General features: G+C 49.1%; 2 protein-coding genes across 2 annotated transcripts in view; one reads left to right on the top strand and one right to left on the bottom strand.

The window, feature by feature from the left end:
• The window catches only part of LOC119097767 (synaptic vesicle 2-related protein), a 36,134-nt gene that overhangs the window by 4,819 nt on the left and 11,273 nt on the right, over positions 1 to 20,042 (bottom strand). Inside the window, exon 5 of the mRNA XM_037220741.1 lies at positions 1,208 to 1,292. Coding sequence (XP_037076636.1) covers positions 1,208 to 1,292 — 85 coding nt within the window. The remainder of the gene's footprint in view (positions 1 to 1,207; positions 1,293 to 20,042) is intronic.
• LOC119097753 (uncharacterized) lies at positions 15,803 to 19,629 on the top strand. The gene is made up of 7 exons (XM_037220722.1): positions 15,803 to 16,081; positions 16,558 to 16,710; positions 17,286 to 17,394; positions 17,810 to 17,913; positions 18,375 to 18,566; positions 18,958 to 19,116; positions 19,339 to 19,629. The coding sequence occupies exons 1-7, from the start codon at positions 15,839 to 15,841 to the stop codon at positions 19,477 to 19,479; spliced, it is 1,101 nt and encodes a 366-aa protein (XP_037076617.1). The 5' UTR covers positions 15,803 to 15,838; the 3' UTR covers positions 19,480 to 19,629.

Here is a 20,042-nt window from a genome sequence, read left to right as displayed (position 1 = left end):
TGAATTGTGTATCGCAAAACGCCATTTGTGATCAAGACTTACATGTAACGTGTTGAGTCGGTTGGAAGCCACTCGCTGAGTTGCTTCAGATACGAATAAGTAAATGCTCATATCATATATATATATATATATATATATATATATATATATATATAGTCATTTTGTCTTAACCTGTACACAATGCGGCCATTGGGGAGGCAGAATTCGTAAGGTGTTTCCATGACGTCGAGCGTGTCTGGGTAACTTCAAATAAGGCGGCACGAAATAGTCTGCACAAGTTCTCGTGCGCCTAGTTCAGAAAAGAGAGGACTTGAATTCTTACAATGGCCATGATTGCGAACTGCCGGGAATTATCTTGAGTATGGCTGTCTCACTTCAAAACCCCTCACAAATATGGAATAGTCTCCTTAAAGGAAATGTTTGCACTGTACTCCACTGGGGGGTTGAATAGGTCGACACACTACTGGGTGGTCGGTTGAATACCCTTCGCTCGGGTGGCGGGATCAATTTGACTCCTAGGAGATCTTAGAAACTAAGATAGCTAGAGACCTAAAAGCCACGGGCTGTCTTTGTCTGCGCGTGTTTGCAGTGTACTCTGCAGCGCACGCTACGAAGGGGTGAACTCACTTAAAATGCTACACGCGAGGCACAGCAATATTTATAAATGACTGCAACGACCGGACATTTGTGAAGCCTGTCTTTAAACTTGAAAAAAGATCCAACGGTGAAACGGTTTGCTACGTGTGGGTGAACCAGTCTACCAAAACAGAAAAAGTGACAGGGTTTTTAAAACACAGAAATGCGCACTGACGCACGGCCTCTTGTTCCCGATAATGTGATCTTTAACTTGTCCTGCAAGGGTGTGCCCGAGCGCGCGAGGATTCTCTTAGCTTTCGGTTTGGATTTTAGACTCCCGGTATGTAAGCTAAATTGCTTCAAATATTTGTTGTGCTTTGAAAAACTAGTCCGCCACGGGACCGGACAAAAATAATTGTTCTCTAATTGATTCGATATATTCCTCCAGAAATCTCATAACACGAGTGTTTGTAAGCTTGTTTACCTTTGTGCATTACAAGTAAAGCTCAGCGGCGTGCCATCGGCTCTGAATCTGTTTGCCTTGTTGATGCACACCAATAGCACAGTCAAGACCGAATCGTGACAAGCCGTCCGCGCTTGCTTAACAGTCTGGTGTCGTTCCCTGACTTGCCTCCGGAGTGTAGACATAGGCGACCTGGAAGACGCCTGCCACCATTCCGCGACACACGAACAACACTACTGTCAGCAGCGTCCGACTGAAACAGAACATGAGAAGGTCACACGTGGAAAAACCAATCGGTGCAGCGTCGTCCAACTGAACCACGAAGAGAGAGAGAGAGAGAGAGAGAGAGAGAGAGAGAGAGAGAGAGAGAGAGAGAGAGAGAGAGAGAGAGAGAGAGAGAGAGAGAGAGGAGAGAGAGAGAGAGAGAGAGAGAGAGAGAGAGAGAAAGTGTATGTTTTTATCTTGAAATTCTTGAGGCAAATGTATTTATTAGTTCGGAGAAACCCTGAAGGCGATTTTACAAACATCATATGACCTCGGAAGACCCTTGCTGCTTTGAAATGTTGGTTCCAGTGACCTGATTGAATGTGACAGGGAATTTGTTCCTGAGAGTGGTCAGCAAAGTTCTTTGTTTCCTGATGCGCTAAAAAGTACCTTTATCCAATCCATTTGCAACACAAATCCTACCATTCGAAGCAGCTTGGCCATTTCCAGAAAACAAACTGGTGGAAACTTGCGGATCATGAGCAGCATGTCTCACGGCTAAACGAGCTTTAAACTTGAGAAGTGAGTGCTTAACATAAAACTTTAAGGGGAAATAATTAGGGTTATCGCCTGACCATTGTCTTTAATTTCTTTGGAATATTTATGGCTTAGGAATGAATATCTCCACAACACAAAAAGTATGGAGTTTGTCCCATCAACAGCGGACAAGCGGTTCTTTCCAACTTATCGGGGATGGGGGAGGGGAAAGTAGAATCTGCCCTCCCTCCACAGGTTAACGTGGACCCCACAGCCGGCAGGAAAAGGCTTCTTAATGACAGAGACTGTACAGGTTTTGGGTATTTTCTGTTTTCACATATCTTTGTTTTATTTTTTTTTTATTTTTTTGCTCAAACGTGTTTACTTGTGACCATGAGCACAGCTAAGAACACCGCGTTTTCAAAATGCAGCCGTCGTTTGACTAAAAGCGTCGTATAGCCAGTGCGTTCTGGTGTATTACAGGCCTCTAAACGTCACTGCCCTCTAGTGCTTTAAAAACCCTCTGAAGTTAATGACTTCCAGCATATCGAAAAACGACTGTAAACGCAAAGAAATCCTTAATCATATTGATTTCATAACGACAATGTCGTGTTTAGTATTAATTATATTCTGTTGACTTTTGACCCAGTTCAAGCAGTCGTCGACTTGCACGCTTTGAGTGATCAATCAGAATCCGCCAACTCTAGGCATGGCGAAGTCGACACAATTCGCACTTAGGGAGTAAATTCCTAATGACTGGAGGTAAAAGCTAACTTGCTTCAGTGGCCACAGAGGGCATCACGCTACCTTTTGGAAACCAGGCAGTGATGTGTAGAGACACTGGCCAGGCAAAAGGATGAATCGCATTAGGAAATTGCTATATTCAGATGTCTTGTGATCTAGTAAAGCTTAGCCAAAACTGATCTCACTCATTGACCTGACATCTTTGAACCATCACTGACCTGACAAAATTGTCGGAAAGTCTTTAAAATAGATGTAACATAAGGCACAACAGTGTGAGGAAGATGGCGCTAAGCGTTGGCAGCCACAGTGGGCACGGGTGCCAAACACCGTCCTCGCCAGTCCCTCGAGGCTTAGGAGAGAGCATGCAAACGTGTGGCGCAACGAAGCGGTCATTCTCACACCTGTATCCTGGTCGAGTGCGCCACTGACGATATTTTCAAAACGATGTACGCTCAAAAAACGCCAATGTCGCACATACAAACAGACAACTGGTTCACCGTTTGACGTGTTGCTGCATGGCAGCGGCTTCTGTTTGTCCAGGCTGTCGCCCCCCGGTGAGCGGCCCCTGAGTCAACTGGTCGGACCTTCTGTGTGACGTGATGCATGCGGTGGCGGTCAGACGGCTGTCACCGCAGCGGTCAGCGGCGGTCCTCGGAACCAGGAAGGTCAGGCCACGTCAATCTTCGTCGCTCCAGGGCAGACGTGTCAACACAACACGAGTTTGAACTATCGCTATGCTGCAACTATTATTTTATTTTATGTGTACCCAGAGGCAGAGGAGCCTTTTCAGGATTGGTCGGAGGACGAGACGTCTTGATTCGGCTCTTTGCCATCGATTGCCGTGAGGCACGTGGTCACTTTTCAACTTTTTGGGCTCATTAAAAAAATTGACCAGCTGCAAACTGGCCAGCAAAGTTCTGAAAAACGAAAGCTTTCAGCTCTAAAAGCTCGCCACCTGACCAATTCTCAACCACAAAACGTTTGGTTCGGACGCTTAAGTTGCGTGCTGTATCACGTCGTCCGGGACACCCTTTGCTGACACGTCCTCCGTGGGCTTGTTCTCGACAGCGCTGACCTCCTTGCGATGATACGCCGTGTGTTCCTGCCGCGGATAACGCTCAGCGAATACGCAAAGATGTCGGGTATAACTCATTCGCCGTAGAATGCTGCATTTTTCGCCATTCGCCGATCCTGTAGAATGCTACAATGATCACAGTTCGCCACCACTGAACGTCACACTGCGTCAGGCCTGACGCGCGCCGATGCTACAATGACACTTGTTCGGATGCTGCAACCGCACAAAGCTCGCGGGCTGGGCGGCGATCCCGCGTGCACGGGCTTCACGTGCGCAGTTCACGTCACGTGGTCGCCTGACCCGCGCGGTAGTAAGGGTTGGTGAAATCATGTTCGGGACGGCCGCTAAACTACGGCAGAGAAGCATGTCGGTGCAAATTCGCACCGTGCTGGTGAGCCTGGCAATGTGAAGAAGCTCGGCACTAGCGCAAATGCATGCCGTTTCCCAGGGTTAACTTAAAACAAAGCATGGCTGAGTACTAGCTTCGTATTTCGCATCAGAGGTGCGTTACTTTTGATGCCGACCACGCTCAACCTGTTCCAACCTTCGCGAACACTTTCAGTACGGACTTCCAACTTTCTCCTCAATACGATAGTCTCCGCTCGCTTGTGGCTAGAAACTTGATCGACGGGTGCAGTGAACGGAATAATCAGAATATGGGTATCTGCTGACAGACGATGTTTTCAGAAAAGCCCAGAAAAAAAAATGTATCGAGAACGCATCTTGAGCAGTTTTCCAGACACAGGCTGCTGCTTCATGGCAGTTGCTCCTCCCTTCGACAGTTTGCACCCGGTGAAGGATCTGCTTTTCATAGCTAACTTTTGCTGGAGAGCTATGTTCATTCTGTTGAGATCCCGAATCATATATGCCGATTCCTGGCAAAATGATGATGGTCAAGAAGGGCAACCCACTTTTACCTTTCTGGCCCATTCAGTGTCAGCTTTTTCCTTAAAATAAAGCACGTCACACGCTAGCGAAATAAAAACATGTTAGATCTTTCCATCAGGTCGGAGGCCAGCAGGAGCTGCACGCGCAGACCTGTTACGCTCAGACATTTACTGGGCGGTTCAGCGGAGCCCAACATGGGCACATTTGCCGATGTTGTGCACACGGCACAAGCCTCACCTGAGAAGGCATTTAGAGGGATGCCTGCTCGTCAAGCTGGTAATCCTGGCACTCGCTGCGCGCAGACGCGAACAGACCGATCTGCCATGGTCTTACAGACGCGAACAGACCGATCTGTCATGGTCTTACAGACGCGAACAGACCGATCTGTCATGGTCTTACAGACGCGAACAGACCGATCTGTCATGGTCTTACGTCCAAAAATACCGGCTGCTGGCCTTCAGTCACGACTGCTCGACCCCTGCAGGCCACCGGCACCGCGCGCGGTCGGGTCACCCGGTCTCTGGTCGGACGCGCGCCGCGTGACGCTCGACACCGATTGGACAGAAGCATCACAGCGTGGCGTTCAGCGTAGTGACCACCAGGCGTGGAATCTCACGACGCTATACACCGGCAAAGCACGCCTTTATTTGTTTTGTATTCTGAACTAGAGGCAAATCAATTCACACGAGCATCGGCTTGGGGTAAAAAAGTGAAGCGCATCAACGCAGCTTGGCACACAACAAAATAGTCTTCCTCACATAGTAGTCGCGAATGTCAGCGGTGGACAAGACCTCCGGGGGTGAAGGAGCGCCTTTTCTGTCACCGACGAAATTTGGAACCGTCAGAATTGTCACCTGGGGTCAAATCTTTCAGAAAGTGTTGCAATATATATTATATGCAATAAATCACGAAAAGCAAAGACAACTCAAATGCAATGCGACATAACCATGAAACGTTTTCGTTGCAGGGTTTCATTTGTACATAAGTTTCAGTTGGTGGCCATCAGACGCTGAATGAAGGTTGAGACAAACCTAACAGAATATTCCGATAAAGGCATACTTAACATAACCAGCCTAAAGGCGTGTAGTTCGCTATTCAGTTGGGGAAGGGGGGGGGGGCGGGTTGTGCCTCCTAACCAGGGATGCACTTTTTAGCTATCATTTTTATCCATTATCTTTCATTTATCATAATTTGGGGTCCAGTCTCCAGGGACTGAATTTGAGGAACCACACCCCTGAGGCCAGATGCGAAAAATTGCGACAAATCTGGGGAGAAAACTGAGTGATCGTGATGCACAAATTTTTGTGATGCACAAATTTTTAACTTCACAGCTCCCTGCATCATTCGATTTAATTTACAATCTCCACGAATCCAATGACATGGATATGAGGCGAGCAAAACATTTAGAACAACCTTTCTCTTATCGTAATTATAGACTATTTACAGCATCCTGCCTTGGCCCTAAGCTGTGGAACGACATTATGATTCCATATTTTCCAAGAATAGCTGATATCCCTGTATCGAAAACCATCGTTAAGAACATCATCCGCAAGCATTTCGTAAACACATATTAACGTAACAAACATATTTGAAGACATTGCCACCCTTGTGCTGTACATATCCAACGCACTTCATATTTGACCTCCTTCATGTTTCATAATCAATTTCTGATATAAAGTCATGCACATATACCCAAATTCATGGCGCTGGCTCCGGGAGTTCTCCCAGCAACAAGCTCTGCTTAGCTGGGTGGACTCCCTGGAAATCCAGCCCAAAACCCAGCACAAAAATGACCAGGTAATTGCCCCCTCCGACTTGTGACTGCATAACCCTTACTAACACGGGGAATTGAGTGGTTGTAGATTATTGGGCGGTTGTGGCGGGCTGTCATTAGCTGATTTTGGCTAATGACTATTTTAAGCCTTTTCATCTATGATTTTTCCCTACCTCTCACATAACACAATTCCCTCGGGTCTGCTCCACCTCCTCGCCTGTTTTTTTTTTAAAGTTTGTTTCATCTTCCTAGCTGGGAGTGCCGCGACTTGATTTTATGTTTTCTGGTGTTAACGTACGGTTTACTGCGTCGCTGGGATTGAGGGAGGGGCACTCCTGGTTACCTGTTCTTGGGTAACGGCGTAGAAAAAAAGAAGTGCATTTCGGAGGCAAGCTTAGTCATTTTTCTTCCTGTGGCCTCTCCCATTCCCCTTCCATCCCTCACCCCTACACATTTTGAGAAACTGCATCCCTGTGATCCTACATTTACCGACAACATGGTTTTACAAGCGCCTGAAAAAGTTCACTTTTTTCCTGACGTCATCGTACAATCAGCTGTTAGTTGTATGGTTTGTATAGTCTGTGGCATGTTTCTTCGCGCCTACTAAAGCCATCCTAATTAAAGCTACTGTGTTTTGCAGCATTTTATGGCTCAACTTGCTCCTTTAGCGAAACGTCAACGTTTCGACATGTGTTCACGCTGCAAGCGTTAGCAAGAACAGACCAATACTAACCTTGGAGTTTCGTCGAGCTGGGATATCCTGTTGTAATGGGGTCTCGTCTGTTGAAATTTGTTTTCATTTTCGCAATTTTGTTACCAGTTGGTTCGCCAAGATATTAGTTTTGTCACCGATCATATCCAGTAAATCAGAAGCTTTTTCACCCCTGAAGATCTCACCCATATTGTCTATTCCGCCACTTTTTGTCAATGTCCTCCCTGTTAACAAAAGGAACCTTAGAGCGAAGAAGAGGCATCCCCTCTGGCTGAAAGAGCCCTCCCTAACTTAGCATACCTCCTCCTGGACCACATTTTGGCCACGCCACTGACCCAATTTAGCCATCCCACAACAACGTGTCCGCCCGTATGCTCCTTGAGAACATCTCACTATTGTCACCTTTGCCGTTTTCAGCGCACTCCACTAAGCATGTGAAGGGAAAAAGTCTGCACACGCGGCGACTGACTTTCAGCATTTCTGCACTCTAGTGAAATATCAGCGTCTACGCGATGCGCATTACATTAGCAATACCAAATCCTCCATGGGCATAGTGTGCTAGATTGCATGTCCGTGACAGGACCCGTTCAATAGCAATACTCCAGGGCTACGAACCAATGGTACATGCACTGCGAGCGCACTGGCACCCTGCATCTGATGACACTTCCCTGACTAAGGAATGTTCACACATCTTGTGCCTTTAAAAACACGGCCGTCTTTCAGCCCAGGGGTGAGCCAGTTCGATAAAAGGGGAGCAAAATATGCATGAATCTGAAAAATAGGGGAGCAGAACATGGGCGAGTACCTGACATGGATGCAGCCACCGACCCCTTATCTTTTGACAACAACGAGCTCATATCCCGTAACACACCCACGTGACAGCTTTGGCGATTGAAGTTTGACGTGTCGGAGGCCTGGAGCCGTGCTAATCCAAAACAATGTTTGTGCCCGATGCGAGAAGCTGCAGGCCTAACGTGCCTACGTGTGGTGCACGGCACGGTTCATCCTACCCTCTGACGTCACTTGACCTTTTAGCGCTGCCGCTGTCACCTGCCTCAAGCCATTCCAATCAGAGCAAAAAGTGGGCGCCTGAAGCGATCCGTATCCACCCAACCATGGGCGGGTAAGTTGAAAGGCAGGCGCTATATCCAAAAGAGAAACGGGTACGGACATCAAGGACATTCATGTGTTGCAACCAAACGGATGTCCATAAAAAGATCATATCGCGGTGCTAGATGCATCCATAGCCAATATTGAAACTGTTGAACCATGGGAATTAGCGTAAGCACGTGCGCTACAAGCTGCCCAGCGCGCCTGATTCACTGGTGGGTTTGCGCTCACGCAGCAGCTATATATATATATCGTGACCCGCATCAAACTTGGCGGCTCTAGCTCATTCCGACATCGATATAGATATCAGCGCCCACCCAGCAGCTATAGACATGGTGACCTGCATCAAACTTGGCGGCTCTAGCTCATTCCGACATCGATATAGATATCAGCGCCCACCCAGCAGCTATAGATATCGTGACCCGCATCAAACTTGGCAGCTCTAGCTCATTCCGACATCGATATAGATATCAGCGCCCACGCAGCAGCTATAGGCATGGTGACCTGCATCAAACTTGGCGGCTCTAGCTCATTCCGACATCGATATAGATATCAGCGCCCACGCAGCAGCTATGGATGTGGTGACCTGCATCAAACTTGGCGGCTCTAGCTCATTCCGACATCGATATAGATATCAGCGCCCACGCAGCAGCTATAGACATGGTGACCTGCATCAAACTTGGCGGCTCTAGTTCATTCCGACAGCGATGTAGATTTCTGCGTAGGTCTACGCACAACCGCAAGTCGTGTTGTTACCGGCATGCAGACGAAAACAGATGATGATCAATGCTCTACAGACGCAATGAGTTGCATATCGACACCATCCACTCAATGAGAACTGCATTGGAGCACAAGCACTTTAACACACACCACATGCCGCCCACTACAATTGTGTCACGTGATGAATGTTCATGCACATACATCAGTCGTGTACATCAACGGTGATGCAGTTTGGTTTTCGAACTCCTGCTACCTGCGCCGATAACATGGGCACTTGTGCCGATATTGGACTGTGCACCCGGCTAACAAACGGGGGTGTGTGGCAGGTCTGCGCGTGCAGCTCCTGACCTTTGGCCTGACCATACCGATCCTCATTCCAAATTGCCCGTGGAGCCATTGAGCTGTATTTCCTGAAGACGACAGCATGCGCTCGACGACAAAGGCCCAGCGACACGACTGCTTCGCATGAGGTAGGAGCAGCATGCTCGTCCCGTGCACCTCATGGAACATGCTTGAGCAGGTTGTCTCGCCAGCCTGCAATCTCGCGCCACCGAGACGACGACCAGGTCACAGCTTAGGCATGAGCTGAAGGTCATCTGAATATTACGAATGCAAAAGGTGCGCGAGCATCTCACGCGCACACCGAGCTCAGGGTTATCTTGCTTTTGGCGGCAAGAGTTTCCGCACTGGCAGTTCCCCCACGTCTGGCGGTCAAGCTCAAGGCGCTGGATACCCAGGCGTGCCTGGTCTGCGCGTAAGCGCGCGCCCGACGGTGCACCCAGTGCTAGTGACGTGCCAGACTCCAACGGATGGCACATCACATCGGTGGTCGAACCGCTGCGGGTGGGCGGAGACGCGACCGACTGTTTGACATGCACGCATGCCATTTCAACTTCGCAGACCTCCTCGGAGCACATCACATTGCACAGAGATGTCTGCCCATCACAAGGACGTGCCGCGTGCGTGGCGTGACATCACAGCATCGACGTGCCAGAATATATAGCGTCTGTGTCCACGCGAGCCACAGGACGACAAGGGATGCCAGACGTGCTCGCACGCACCGAGCCATCCAATGCGCCCATCTCACGAAAAGGTGGTGCACCCATCAGTTCGTTATGTACTTCAAACGGTGCACAAAATGTGGCGGATACAAGTGATGCCTTTGTTGTCAGCCCATCCAATGCATTTTGGGGTCTTGCGTGCCCGTAGGTGCTGTTGTCGATATTGACTGCACTGCAGAGAAGAACGAGCTTTGAATACGTGTATAGCATCCAGGGACCCAGCAAATAGCAATGCAAAGCTAAAATTACCCGTGTGAATGGGACACCTGTGTCTAAATTAGTACAAGACTGTTCGGGACTTATCGCTCAGATATTTACCGTCAGTGAAATCCCACGTTTTTAACACACCTACTCCGTCCGACAAAGTCTGCACTCTTCACGCAGGGTCAGCATTTCGGCCGACTTGAGTCGCAGTGGCATGATATCAAATATATACATTATCCAACAGAAATAATAGCCGGTATGAACATAAGTGGCCGTGCCTTTGTGCGGAGGCTGCTCTTTCCTAAGAGTGAGCACATAATCGGCAGTTTTCGCACATTTGGGGCTCTATGTGATGTTCATGATCAGATGGTGAGATATATCACGCGGTCTGCGGAAGGGACTGAACATCTCACGTATGATGACTTATAACGCAATGCTGCAAACCTGACAGTGGGAATGCAAAGGATGATCGCTGCGGTCCTTGGGCGAGACTGCGCTAATGCAACCAATGGTGGTGCAGTAGCTTTTTGTGTATACGAGGCTCATTCGCAATAGGAACAAGACATCAAATGCAACAAGTACATGAAATGACGTAGACATCACATCAAGCATGCACACAAACACGCTGTTTCCATTCGGCATTGTATTTGTCTCTTTTGTTCGCTTCTCTAATGGAGGGAAACTTCTTGTGAGCCTCCAATCTCAAGTCGTTTAGAAATTGTGACAGCGATGGGTTACAGTTGCGCTGTCTAGCACTGCACATTGTTCTTTTTGCTGCGAAGTAGATAATTATTTCTCAGTATTCATACTCGCCCAGATTAGGAAAGGGCCATTTGTTTTACTTGCCTGATCCGCGAGCCCGAAATGTGAAGAAAACGTATGTTATGTTTTAGAAATGAAGACTTGCACTATCACGCACTGCCAGAAAAGAAAATGTAGTGCCTACACTTGGGAACAGCAAAAGGTGTATGGACCAATGTTCCAATATTCGGGCACTTGGGTAGCGGGGATGTCGAAATTTGTCAGTGCTATACACCCCGAGTTGGGGCTCACTCCCTGTCAACCCGCCCCTTGCTCAAAATCGGCCAATCAGCATCGCATCGAACGGCTGTCAACCCAGTATCTAGGCGACTCAGGCTTGACATACGGGTTGAGCAGGTCAGACGTCTGGTTTCGGGGGCAAATGGCAACGATAGGTACCAGCGAATTGCCTGCGAGGGTCACCGGAGAGCCAGGATCATTGTAGCACGAGCTCATATTTACATGCTGCTCGCCTTACTGGATGAATTTTGGAACGCTGCCATAGATATGCCATCAGTTTTGCGTATCATGCTCGGAAAATTGCTAGATAGTGCCGGTGCGGTATCGGGACGGAAATGGTAGGCATGCCGTCACCTACAAGCGCGGTCAACTGGCGGGGCGTTATCGCAACAATGCGCCCAGTGATCACCGTTGTCAGCGGGCAAGTTCAGTTTACATTGCTGATTGCTAACTACAGCCGAGAGGCTAGAGAGCGCTGCACGCGTGCAGGTTATGCTCAGTGCCGTCGGTAGATATGACTGCACGCACAGCTGCGGACATGCCCGAGTGCTGTGGACAACCGCGACTGCACCGCGCGGTTACAGTTTGACCCCGGTGCAGTCAGCGGCATGCACTGATCCACTGCAGTAGCGTCACAATGCCGCGGCAAGTCTGTGCAAGTACAATCCGTGTTCGCTACAATCGGCGAGCAGGAGTGCGTGATTAAAATCAGTGAAGAGCGATGCTGAGGCCGCATAGCGCCGCGCAATTGAAGCCGGCGTTCAGTGCAGCTCGCGGTTGTAACTGCACCGCTACAGTGAGCGGCAAGTGCATGAGGCGGTAGGATATGCTGTACAGCAGCAGTTCGTGCTCAGCGCAATCGGAGAGTGAGCGGTATTATTCCAGTACGTATGAGTGCAGTCCACCGGCAGCACTGCACAAAAACCCGCAGCCCTTAATCGGCGTAATACACCACTGGATTAACTGGGCCATTCCAGTACATGATACGGCCAGTGGGCACACGGAAACGCAATGGCCGGTGTACCTTCGTGCGGCTATCAAGTTCGTGTCACCGAAAGCTGACACAGTGAACATTCGTTTCATTGTATACCAATTAACGTTTGGTCATAATGTGATCAAATCGTTTTGATCCACAGGGCAGAAAGACGCCTGCATTTTAGAACTGTTTCTTCACGAAAGCCATCGCAATGTGGCTTTTCTAAGGCTTTCAGTCCAAACACATACAATTCTTGTAAGCCGTGCAAGATTCTTTCCTGAAAAGAAACCGATTCGAATTATTACCCCACCTAGAGTGCTGCTTGGCTTGACACATGACCTCTGGCGATTTTCCGGTTGGAACGTTCTCTAGCACTCGCAAGCAGTGGAATGGCATGTGCTTCTGCAGGATCACTTTACGCTAGAGTTCATGCCTTTCTACGTAGAATGCCCTCTAAATATTTTCATGTTGTGCTCCTTTGCTAGGCCGACCTTGCCCCGAGTTGTACACTTATCAGGTCACGATTTTGAGAAAAGAAAACCGTGAACTAGTATAAGGTTCATCGCTGGTATGATCGCATCCGATCCGACTCACGCTTCTAGGTATGGCGCTCATGTATTGCCAGACGGCAAACCTTCCCTGAGATCACATTCTAAGGCATACTCTGCGCTAACTTTCCAAGGAATGTGGAGTGTGGGGAGCATATGTTGTACGACCAGTCCGGCTGAGTTTGAAAATAATCGACTTAAAACTGACTAAAAAAAATCTAAATTATGCCGACACTGACAAAATACTGTTGGCAGCAGTCTGCTCCAGTGAAAATCTCGGTGGAGAGTGATGGCACAAAGGGTTTGCATGTAATGTATTGGTGGTTCTAATGAAGGGGCGGGTCAGTATCTGAAGCCCTAGGATTACCAACCACCAGACCTGTGTTCATTTTATTTTTTAAAGCCGGCATAGGACCGGCTCACATGATTTGGGATCCGACTCAAGTAATATCTCATAGCCGTTCCATTTTCCCCCTCAGTTAGGACTTATTAATTGCATTTAATCATTTGAGTCATGACTCACACATGATTTAGCAGTCTTGTGACACGCATCACACATACACACACGCACGCACATAGGGGAGAGTTAGTCAGTTTTTTTTTCTCTGCGCTCCCTTATACCACTACTACTCAGGATAGGACCAAGATGCATTTTCCGCAGACAGCTATAACCATCAGGCACATGTTTAACGGTAGATTTTTAGAGAGCACACCTTCGTATTTTGGGAAATGATCTAGAAATGGAATGAGCTCCTTCAAATAATGCAACCTGCCCCACCCAGAAATAATTTGTATGACACCGTGTGCGAAATTGTATTTTTTGCATGGAGTAGAGCGCATGGGAAGCGAGCTAAGTATGTTCCAATCTGTAAACGAAAGACGTTGGTTTTTCTTTCTAATTTGTTGTTCGTCGTGATTGCGACATGACAATTTCCTGCCTTTTTTATCAGCCATAGATATTGTTCAACTACTGCCGGCTCGGTTTCGATTACTTGGGTAGGGATTGTGGACCCACGAAGGTACTGTAAGCGCCGAATAAACGCGTGGATGGCGATAAGCCATGGAAATCATGTTACTCAATCATTGATAGTACCGTCAATGATGTTTTTCATTGTATATTAAGCTTCAATGGTAATTGTCGGTACACTGTATCACTGAGTGTTTTGCTGCACATGCGGGGCGTGCACTTCTCACCACTCAGGACGCGTTCAGGTTACTTTGATCGTGCCGCAAGACCTTAACACACATTTCCACCGGTCGCTAGAGCGTTCATCGACATACAAAAAGCATATCTGTCGCACTCACTCCAAGACGCGTGGACGTATGCAGCCAGCAATACACTGACAGGCAGAGGGCGATGCTGAGCGCCAGTCAAGTGACGTCAGACCGATGTTTGTCGCGTATATTCAGATCGAGCTGCCCTGATACTGCTTGAACAAGTTGTAACTCACCCCACTGTCCCCTATGACATCTGAGAGTTACTGTAGGCTTGTGGCCAGCTGTGAAATGTTTAAATTGCCCTCAAATGCGCATTACATTGAATGTATTGATTCCTATATATCAGCTGGGAAAGGCGGCTTTCCGCAGTAACGTCAGCAGTAAAGTATATCGTTCAACTTCGAGTACTAACACACAATAATTTTGTATTTGCCTCTCGATATGCATGGCAATGAGAGCTCGCTCTTAATCTAATCTGATGTTTTAATTACTACTAAGGTGAAAGGCATGACGCATGGATTGTGATTTGCAACTTTCTTTGAGTATTAATGACACTTGACCTTACTTCCTATCACTTACCCCATCTTGTTTGATGTTATAGCTTAGTGGTAGCATATTCTTAGTACGTTTTCCAAGCATTACATCCTTAACTTCAGGCAAACGTGTGGTGTTTGCAGGTTTCAAGCAAAGATGTCAAAACTACAGCAGGCGCTTAAAACACGCCCAGTCATAGAAGAAAACGTTCCATTGCAACGCTTTCTCCTCTCTTCCCATTGTGAAACAGCCGAGTTCTCTGCAGTTTATACCTAAAATTCCCGGAAACCAGGATTGAACCGGAGACTTTACGATCTTCAGTCTCACGATATTTAGTGAAAAAGAGCAACAAACTCAAACAAGTGCCCTACTTTTTTCAACTTTCCCTGCGGTTCCCACCGGCCTTGCTCACCGCTGATGCACGCCGCAATCAACAAAAATGGAATGGATTATGCTGTTTAATAATTCTAATAACATGCTCGGTTTCAGGCAATGCGGTTTCATGACTTGGTTTTATTAACATGACATAATGAGGCTTGTGTTCCGGAACTCTCTCACTTAAGGAGCCGTTGAAGCTCATCGTATGGCATTTGACCTACGGTCCGGGGCCATTTCTCGTAGCCGTGAACGAAGGTCACAAAGGCTCAACATTCTTAATTGTCGCATCATGGAGAGTCAGGTTATGTATAGCTTGACGGGTTTACTACTTCTGATGGAAGAGAAACACGAACTTGTCGCGACAACCCATGTCGCACACGACCTCCAACGTGGCTCAGGCTCTAGCTTTTGATTACTGACCTGATGGAATCAAAATCACAAATTTGGCTTCAGTACTGCAGGTCACCCTTTACCCCTAAAATTTTCAGGAATAGTTATGATTCCCAAAATTTTGCTCCTTAGTGAGCGTATCCACGCACGTTACAAACATTACCGCACATCTCAATGACAGCACTATTCTTTCGTATGAATCTATCTCCCAAGCCGTCGGGTTTCGCCTCCCATATTTCCACCTGCGTATTTGTGCTCTCCAACCAGTCTGTGACACCATCAACCCCACAGCTGCATTGGGCAGTTTTCGGAGTTTCGCGCACTCCCAGCGCTCACTAATCCCTCCACCGTGTTGGTCGTATGCTGTCTGCGCTGCCATGCCGCTTCAGCAGCGTGCTGACCTGTCGGTGGACGCCCACGTTCAGCACCAGCCTCTGTCTCCCATCACTATTTGCGGCTGACATTTACCGCCCTCCTGTTTTTGCAGTCAATATTTTTCGTCCCCTAGCCGTCTGCCCCCAGCAGAAATAACCTTTTCGTGACAGCTGACCTGTCTGGTTCCTTCCCTGACGACCCCGCAGCGTGGTGACAGCGAACCCGGAACCTCAGCGGCACGAGCCGTATAAAAACCGCGCCTGCACCCCCTGGTAATGTAGTCCCGCAGGCAGGCAGCTGGGGTAGAGTCATGCTGCGGTTCCTCCTTCTGGTGGCCCTTTCGGCCAGTGCCCTGGGCCATGACTACGGGTACAGCCACGGGTATCGAAGTATCAACTTGAGGCCCTATTGGCACGCCAGGTACCTGGCCCCGATCCGCCTGCGTTACCCGGGTATCACTGACTCCACAGCCAGTTACATCGCGTACTACATCCTGAACAACCCGTCCCGGCTGATCTTGCCCCGCCTCCGTCTGCCGAATATCATTTACGGGGTGAGTATCTGTAGCCTGACGATGGGCCAATGAGTGCCGCGATGCTGAAAGGGATGCAAACCTATCGACAGCAAATACAGTACGGACCACTTATCTTTAGACTGTTTTTACTTTGCACGGCCGCGGCATAGTTGTGTCTGTTGGCCTGGCTTTGAATGGCCTGACTGATTGGTCGGTTAGACATTGCAAACCTCCCATCCCCCTGGCAGTGTAGTCCGACTTACAGGCATAGCCACCATTGACCTCGGATGGTAGCCACACATTCCTCCAATGCGGAGCGATGTTACCACTGTCGCCGTTCGACTCTCAGGCTCCTGAAGCACGGCGTCCAGTCGACACACTATACCTGATCCCACGTCCAACTGCCCAAGGTTGGACCATGCTAATCAGGCTTGCGGGATGACGCTCCCACCAAAAACTGACGCCAGCAGGCCCCTGCTGGCATCAGTGATCACTCGTCTCTGTCCGTCGAGCAGAGGCCGGTGCCGGTTCGATACTGGGTCACCTACATCACTTCCCTGATCGACCTGCTGCCACCTGTGTTCTACCAAAGCAACAACTACGTCACCCATCTGAGCTCCTATGTGAACCAGTACTACCCCGGCGTCGTCACCGGCGGCCTGTACACGGTGAGTGGACAGCTGCCATCCAGCTGCAGCTGGCGACGAGGTGGGCAGCAGCTCGAGCCATCGCATTTATCTAGTTCATAGTCGTGGCGGTGGGCGAAATTGTTTCTTCGCAGCGGTGGTTTGTCTTTTCCACAAGCATACGGAATGTTGCTGGAAAGTACGCGACGCATGTAGCACAGGTTTCTAGAAAAAAGTTCGACAGAAGTTTCTGAGGCAAAGGTTACGTCCTTTGATTCATATCATCCTGAAATAAAGTACCCCTTCGAGATGCGTTGCGAACTGTTACTAAAGCAGCAGTTTAAATAAATGAAAATCTTACTTGGGTAATGACAGCAAGAAGTTGTCCCTTAATATCAAGTGCTTACGTTTTTCTGAGAAAGTATTTTTTCATAAAGAAAAAATATACGCTGGAAAGATATCCTTGCAATATTTTAACGGTATATGCTTACATCCCATAATATGATGCACCCACTTCACCGCAGGTTTTAAGTTGGTTTTGCACCCTGCAACATGCATTCGTCTCCGGCTTACAGCCTAAAAGACAACTGGCCCCTGCATAATGCATGCTATTTCAGAGCCACCTGGCACTGTGCGACATCTACTTTGCCAACCACCTTCTGGCACCCATCTCCTGGAACGCGTTCAGAGGCTTCTACGGCCAGTACGTCCTCCATCACGGCCACGGTGAGTGGTGCTGACCACAAGGTGAGGTACACTGTCACCAGCGCGCGCCGAGACGCCCGACGGCAGCAGACGCCCGAGGTGGGCACCGGGTGAGCGCGTGCTGCCCCAGCCTTGCCCGGCACCGGCCCAAAGGGAGCGATGTACACACAGGCTTCAACAGTTTACTTGACGCGGGAGAGCCAGAGGCCCCATCCTCGCACTCATAAACGTTACTAAATCCGTGCCGTGCACTAATCCATGGAGCCACGAAACACACGTGTTTATAATATGACCGACAAATGTATGGTGTGTTCGCCGTTAAGCAGGGCGTAACACATAATGACGTTTCGAAGCCGCTTTGAGTTGATGCGAGAAAGAGCGTGATCGACAATGGTCCCCAGTGGTTTGTTATTGCATACGGTCCACCTCCTTCCAGGCAATGTGTTCCCCCCGCTGGGTGTGATTGCGACCCGCCTGGGTGGCTACAACTACGGAGTGGGCAGGTACTTCCGCAGAATCAGGCTCCGTTCGCTTGTGCACGTAAGTGTAGACAACCATCTCATGCAACTGTATGTCATCGCCGCAGTGGTCAACTACAGGGGGGCATTCTCAATGCATGTTTTAAAACATTTAGCAAATGGTGCATAAGTCTGTGTAAACAAAGCATTGTCAGCCTAACGACATGTGCGTTGAGGACTATCTAAACTGTGGACAGCTGATCAGGTATGTTGGTAAACGCGTTAGCAAACCAAAGAGCGCTGGAAATATCAACAGGAATGGGGACTGCTGGCTGGTACCACTGCATCACAATGTGACAAGAACGTGACGCACTACATGACACATAATTCACGTCAGCGTTGCAATAGAAGGAGGGCGAAGGGAAGAGGGAAGAGGTGAACAAGAGACGACTGCAATGAGGCAACGGGCGGTCCGTTTCCATGGATTTCACAAATGTCCCTCCGGCCTAGGACCGCTGATGATCATGCCTTTCCGGTCGCCAGGGAAAGACCCACATCCAGTTCCCGACGCTGCCCGTGTTCCGCCCGTCGTCGCTCGTGTACCAGCGGATCACGCAGCGTGGCGTGTACCGGTACGTGAATAGCTACTACCCGTACGGCTGGTCGCGCTACATCAACCGGCTCAGGTCGTACAAGTTCCCCACGACGACGACCATCTCCACCTCTTCGTCATACGTGAGTAGGCTGCGGCGCAGCCGCACCTGTTGCCGCTGAGGCGGACTGAGGGTCACAGGTCAACAGACATCCGATGTCACGCTGTCTCGAGGCCGCCTTTTCCTTACAGGATCGTTTGTTATGCATGCATGTTCGGGAAAGGCGTCGAAACCGCCTCATGGAAAGGTGGCCAGAATGAGGATGTTCTTCCGGTCTCTGGGGCTCAAGTCTCTCAAAAACGGATGCTGGTTGATCTTAGCAGATGTCATAGAGAGACGGAGGCCATGTCAGTGGACCATTCAGCAGCGCGCTAACTGCAAGATGCCCTGGCGCCGGTGGTGCGATGACCTAGTCCATCAGTATTTCAGACGAGCAGAGCCGGTGACCTGACCTGAGACCTTCGACGTTACAGTTCAGTGGGCTGCCGCACCTGTCCTTCCTGACCAGCCCGGTCATCCAGCGTGACCTGATCTCCGTGCTGCGTCTGCGCTTCTCCAGCTACCCGTCCGGTATCATCTACAGCAAGAGGCTGCGGTTCCCCACCTTCGTCCGTGGTTTCCTCCGCCAATGGGTGAGCAGAGGCGGCTCTATTATCGGATGGATCCGGCAGACGGGCCATAGTGCTGCCGCTAACCCCAAACGTCTATTGGATGTTCGAATGTTTGAGGAGTGAGACCTTTCTGAACATTTGCTCCACTCGCTGGTTGGTGTCGTCCAGATCTGGTCTGTCTGTCCTCCAGTGACGTGAGGCGCTATGCTGCTGTCATGCTGACGCGCTGCCGTTGATTTGCAGCGTCCGCGCTACCACAGCTACACGCCCAGATTCGTGAGCAGCTGCCTCGTGGCCTTCGACAGCTATGCGTGCCACTGGCTGCGGCGGTACCACAAGTTCTCACACTGCTCGTCCAAGAAGCTGTGGGGCAAGTACTGGTAGGGCGTCTCAGTTCGGGTCGCCAGTCGTCAGTCATTCGTTCCAGTTTAAAACAAGGATGAACTCGGATTGATTTCAGAAGCTGCTGTTTCCGCTGACGTTTTCTTCCTGAATTGGTGTTTACTGAGTTCAATACAAGTTCGGTCGTGTACAGTATTTGTGTGGCACCCGTGTGGGTGACTCACCTCTGCATACATAGCAGCAGAGGCAGGATAGCCAAGACAACGATGAGCAGACCTTAGGCAATCGTTCGCTTATGAGCAATGTTTTCTGTCACGAACGTTTCAAGCAATACTACCGAAAAGCGCAAACAAAGGGACTGAAATATAGACTAACTACAAACTCAGCCACGAACCCCTGTGAACCAAAAATATAGCGTTCTAAAACCTCAAAACCTAACTAATTTTGTGGATTTTCTCGCCTCCACGTCGACGAGCATGCAACATTTACAGAAAATGAAACAGTCAACGGAGATTAAAACGCACGCTATGCGACAATGTTTGTTTATCTGTTGGAAAACTGTCTTTTGTTTGTTTATCTGTTTTTCCAGAGTGCTTTCCGGTCGG

The sequence above is a fragment of the Pollicipes pollicipes genome, unplaced genomic scaffold (genome assembly GCF_011947565.3).
Source record: "Pollicipes pollicipes isolate AB1234 unplaced genomic scaffold, Ppol_2.1 Scaffold_4339;HRSCAF=5111_pilon_pilon_pilon, whole genome shotgun sequence".
NCBI lineage: Eukaryota > Metazoa > Arthropoda > Thecostraca > Pollicipedomorpha > Pollicipedidae > Pollicipes > Pollicipes pollicipes.
This window is presented reverse-complemented; position numbering and strand designations above follow the sequence as displayed.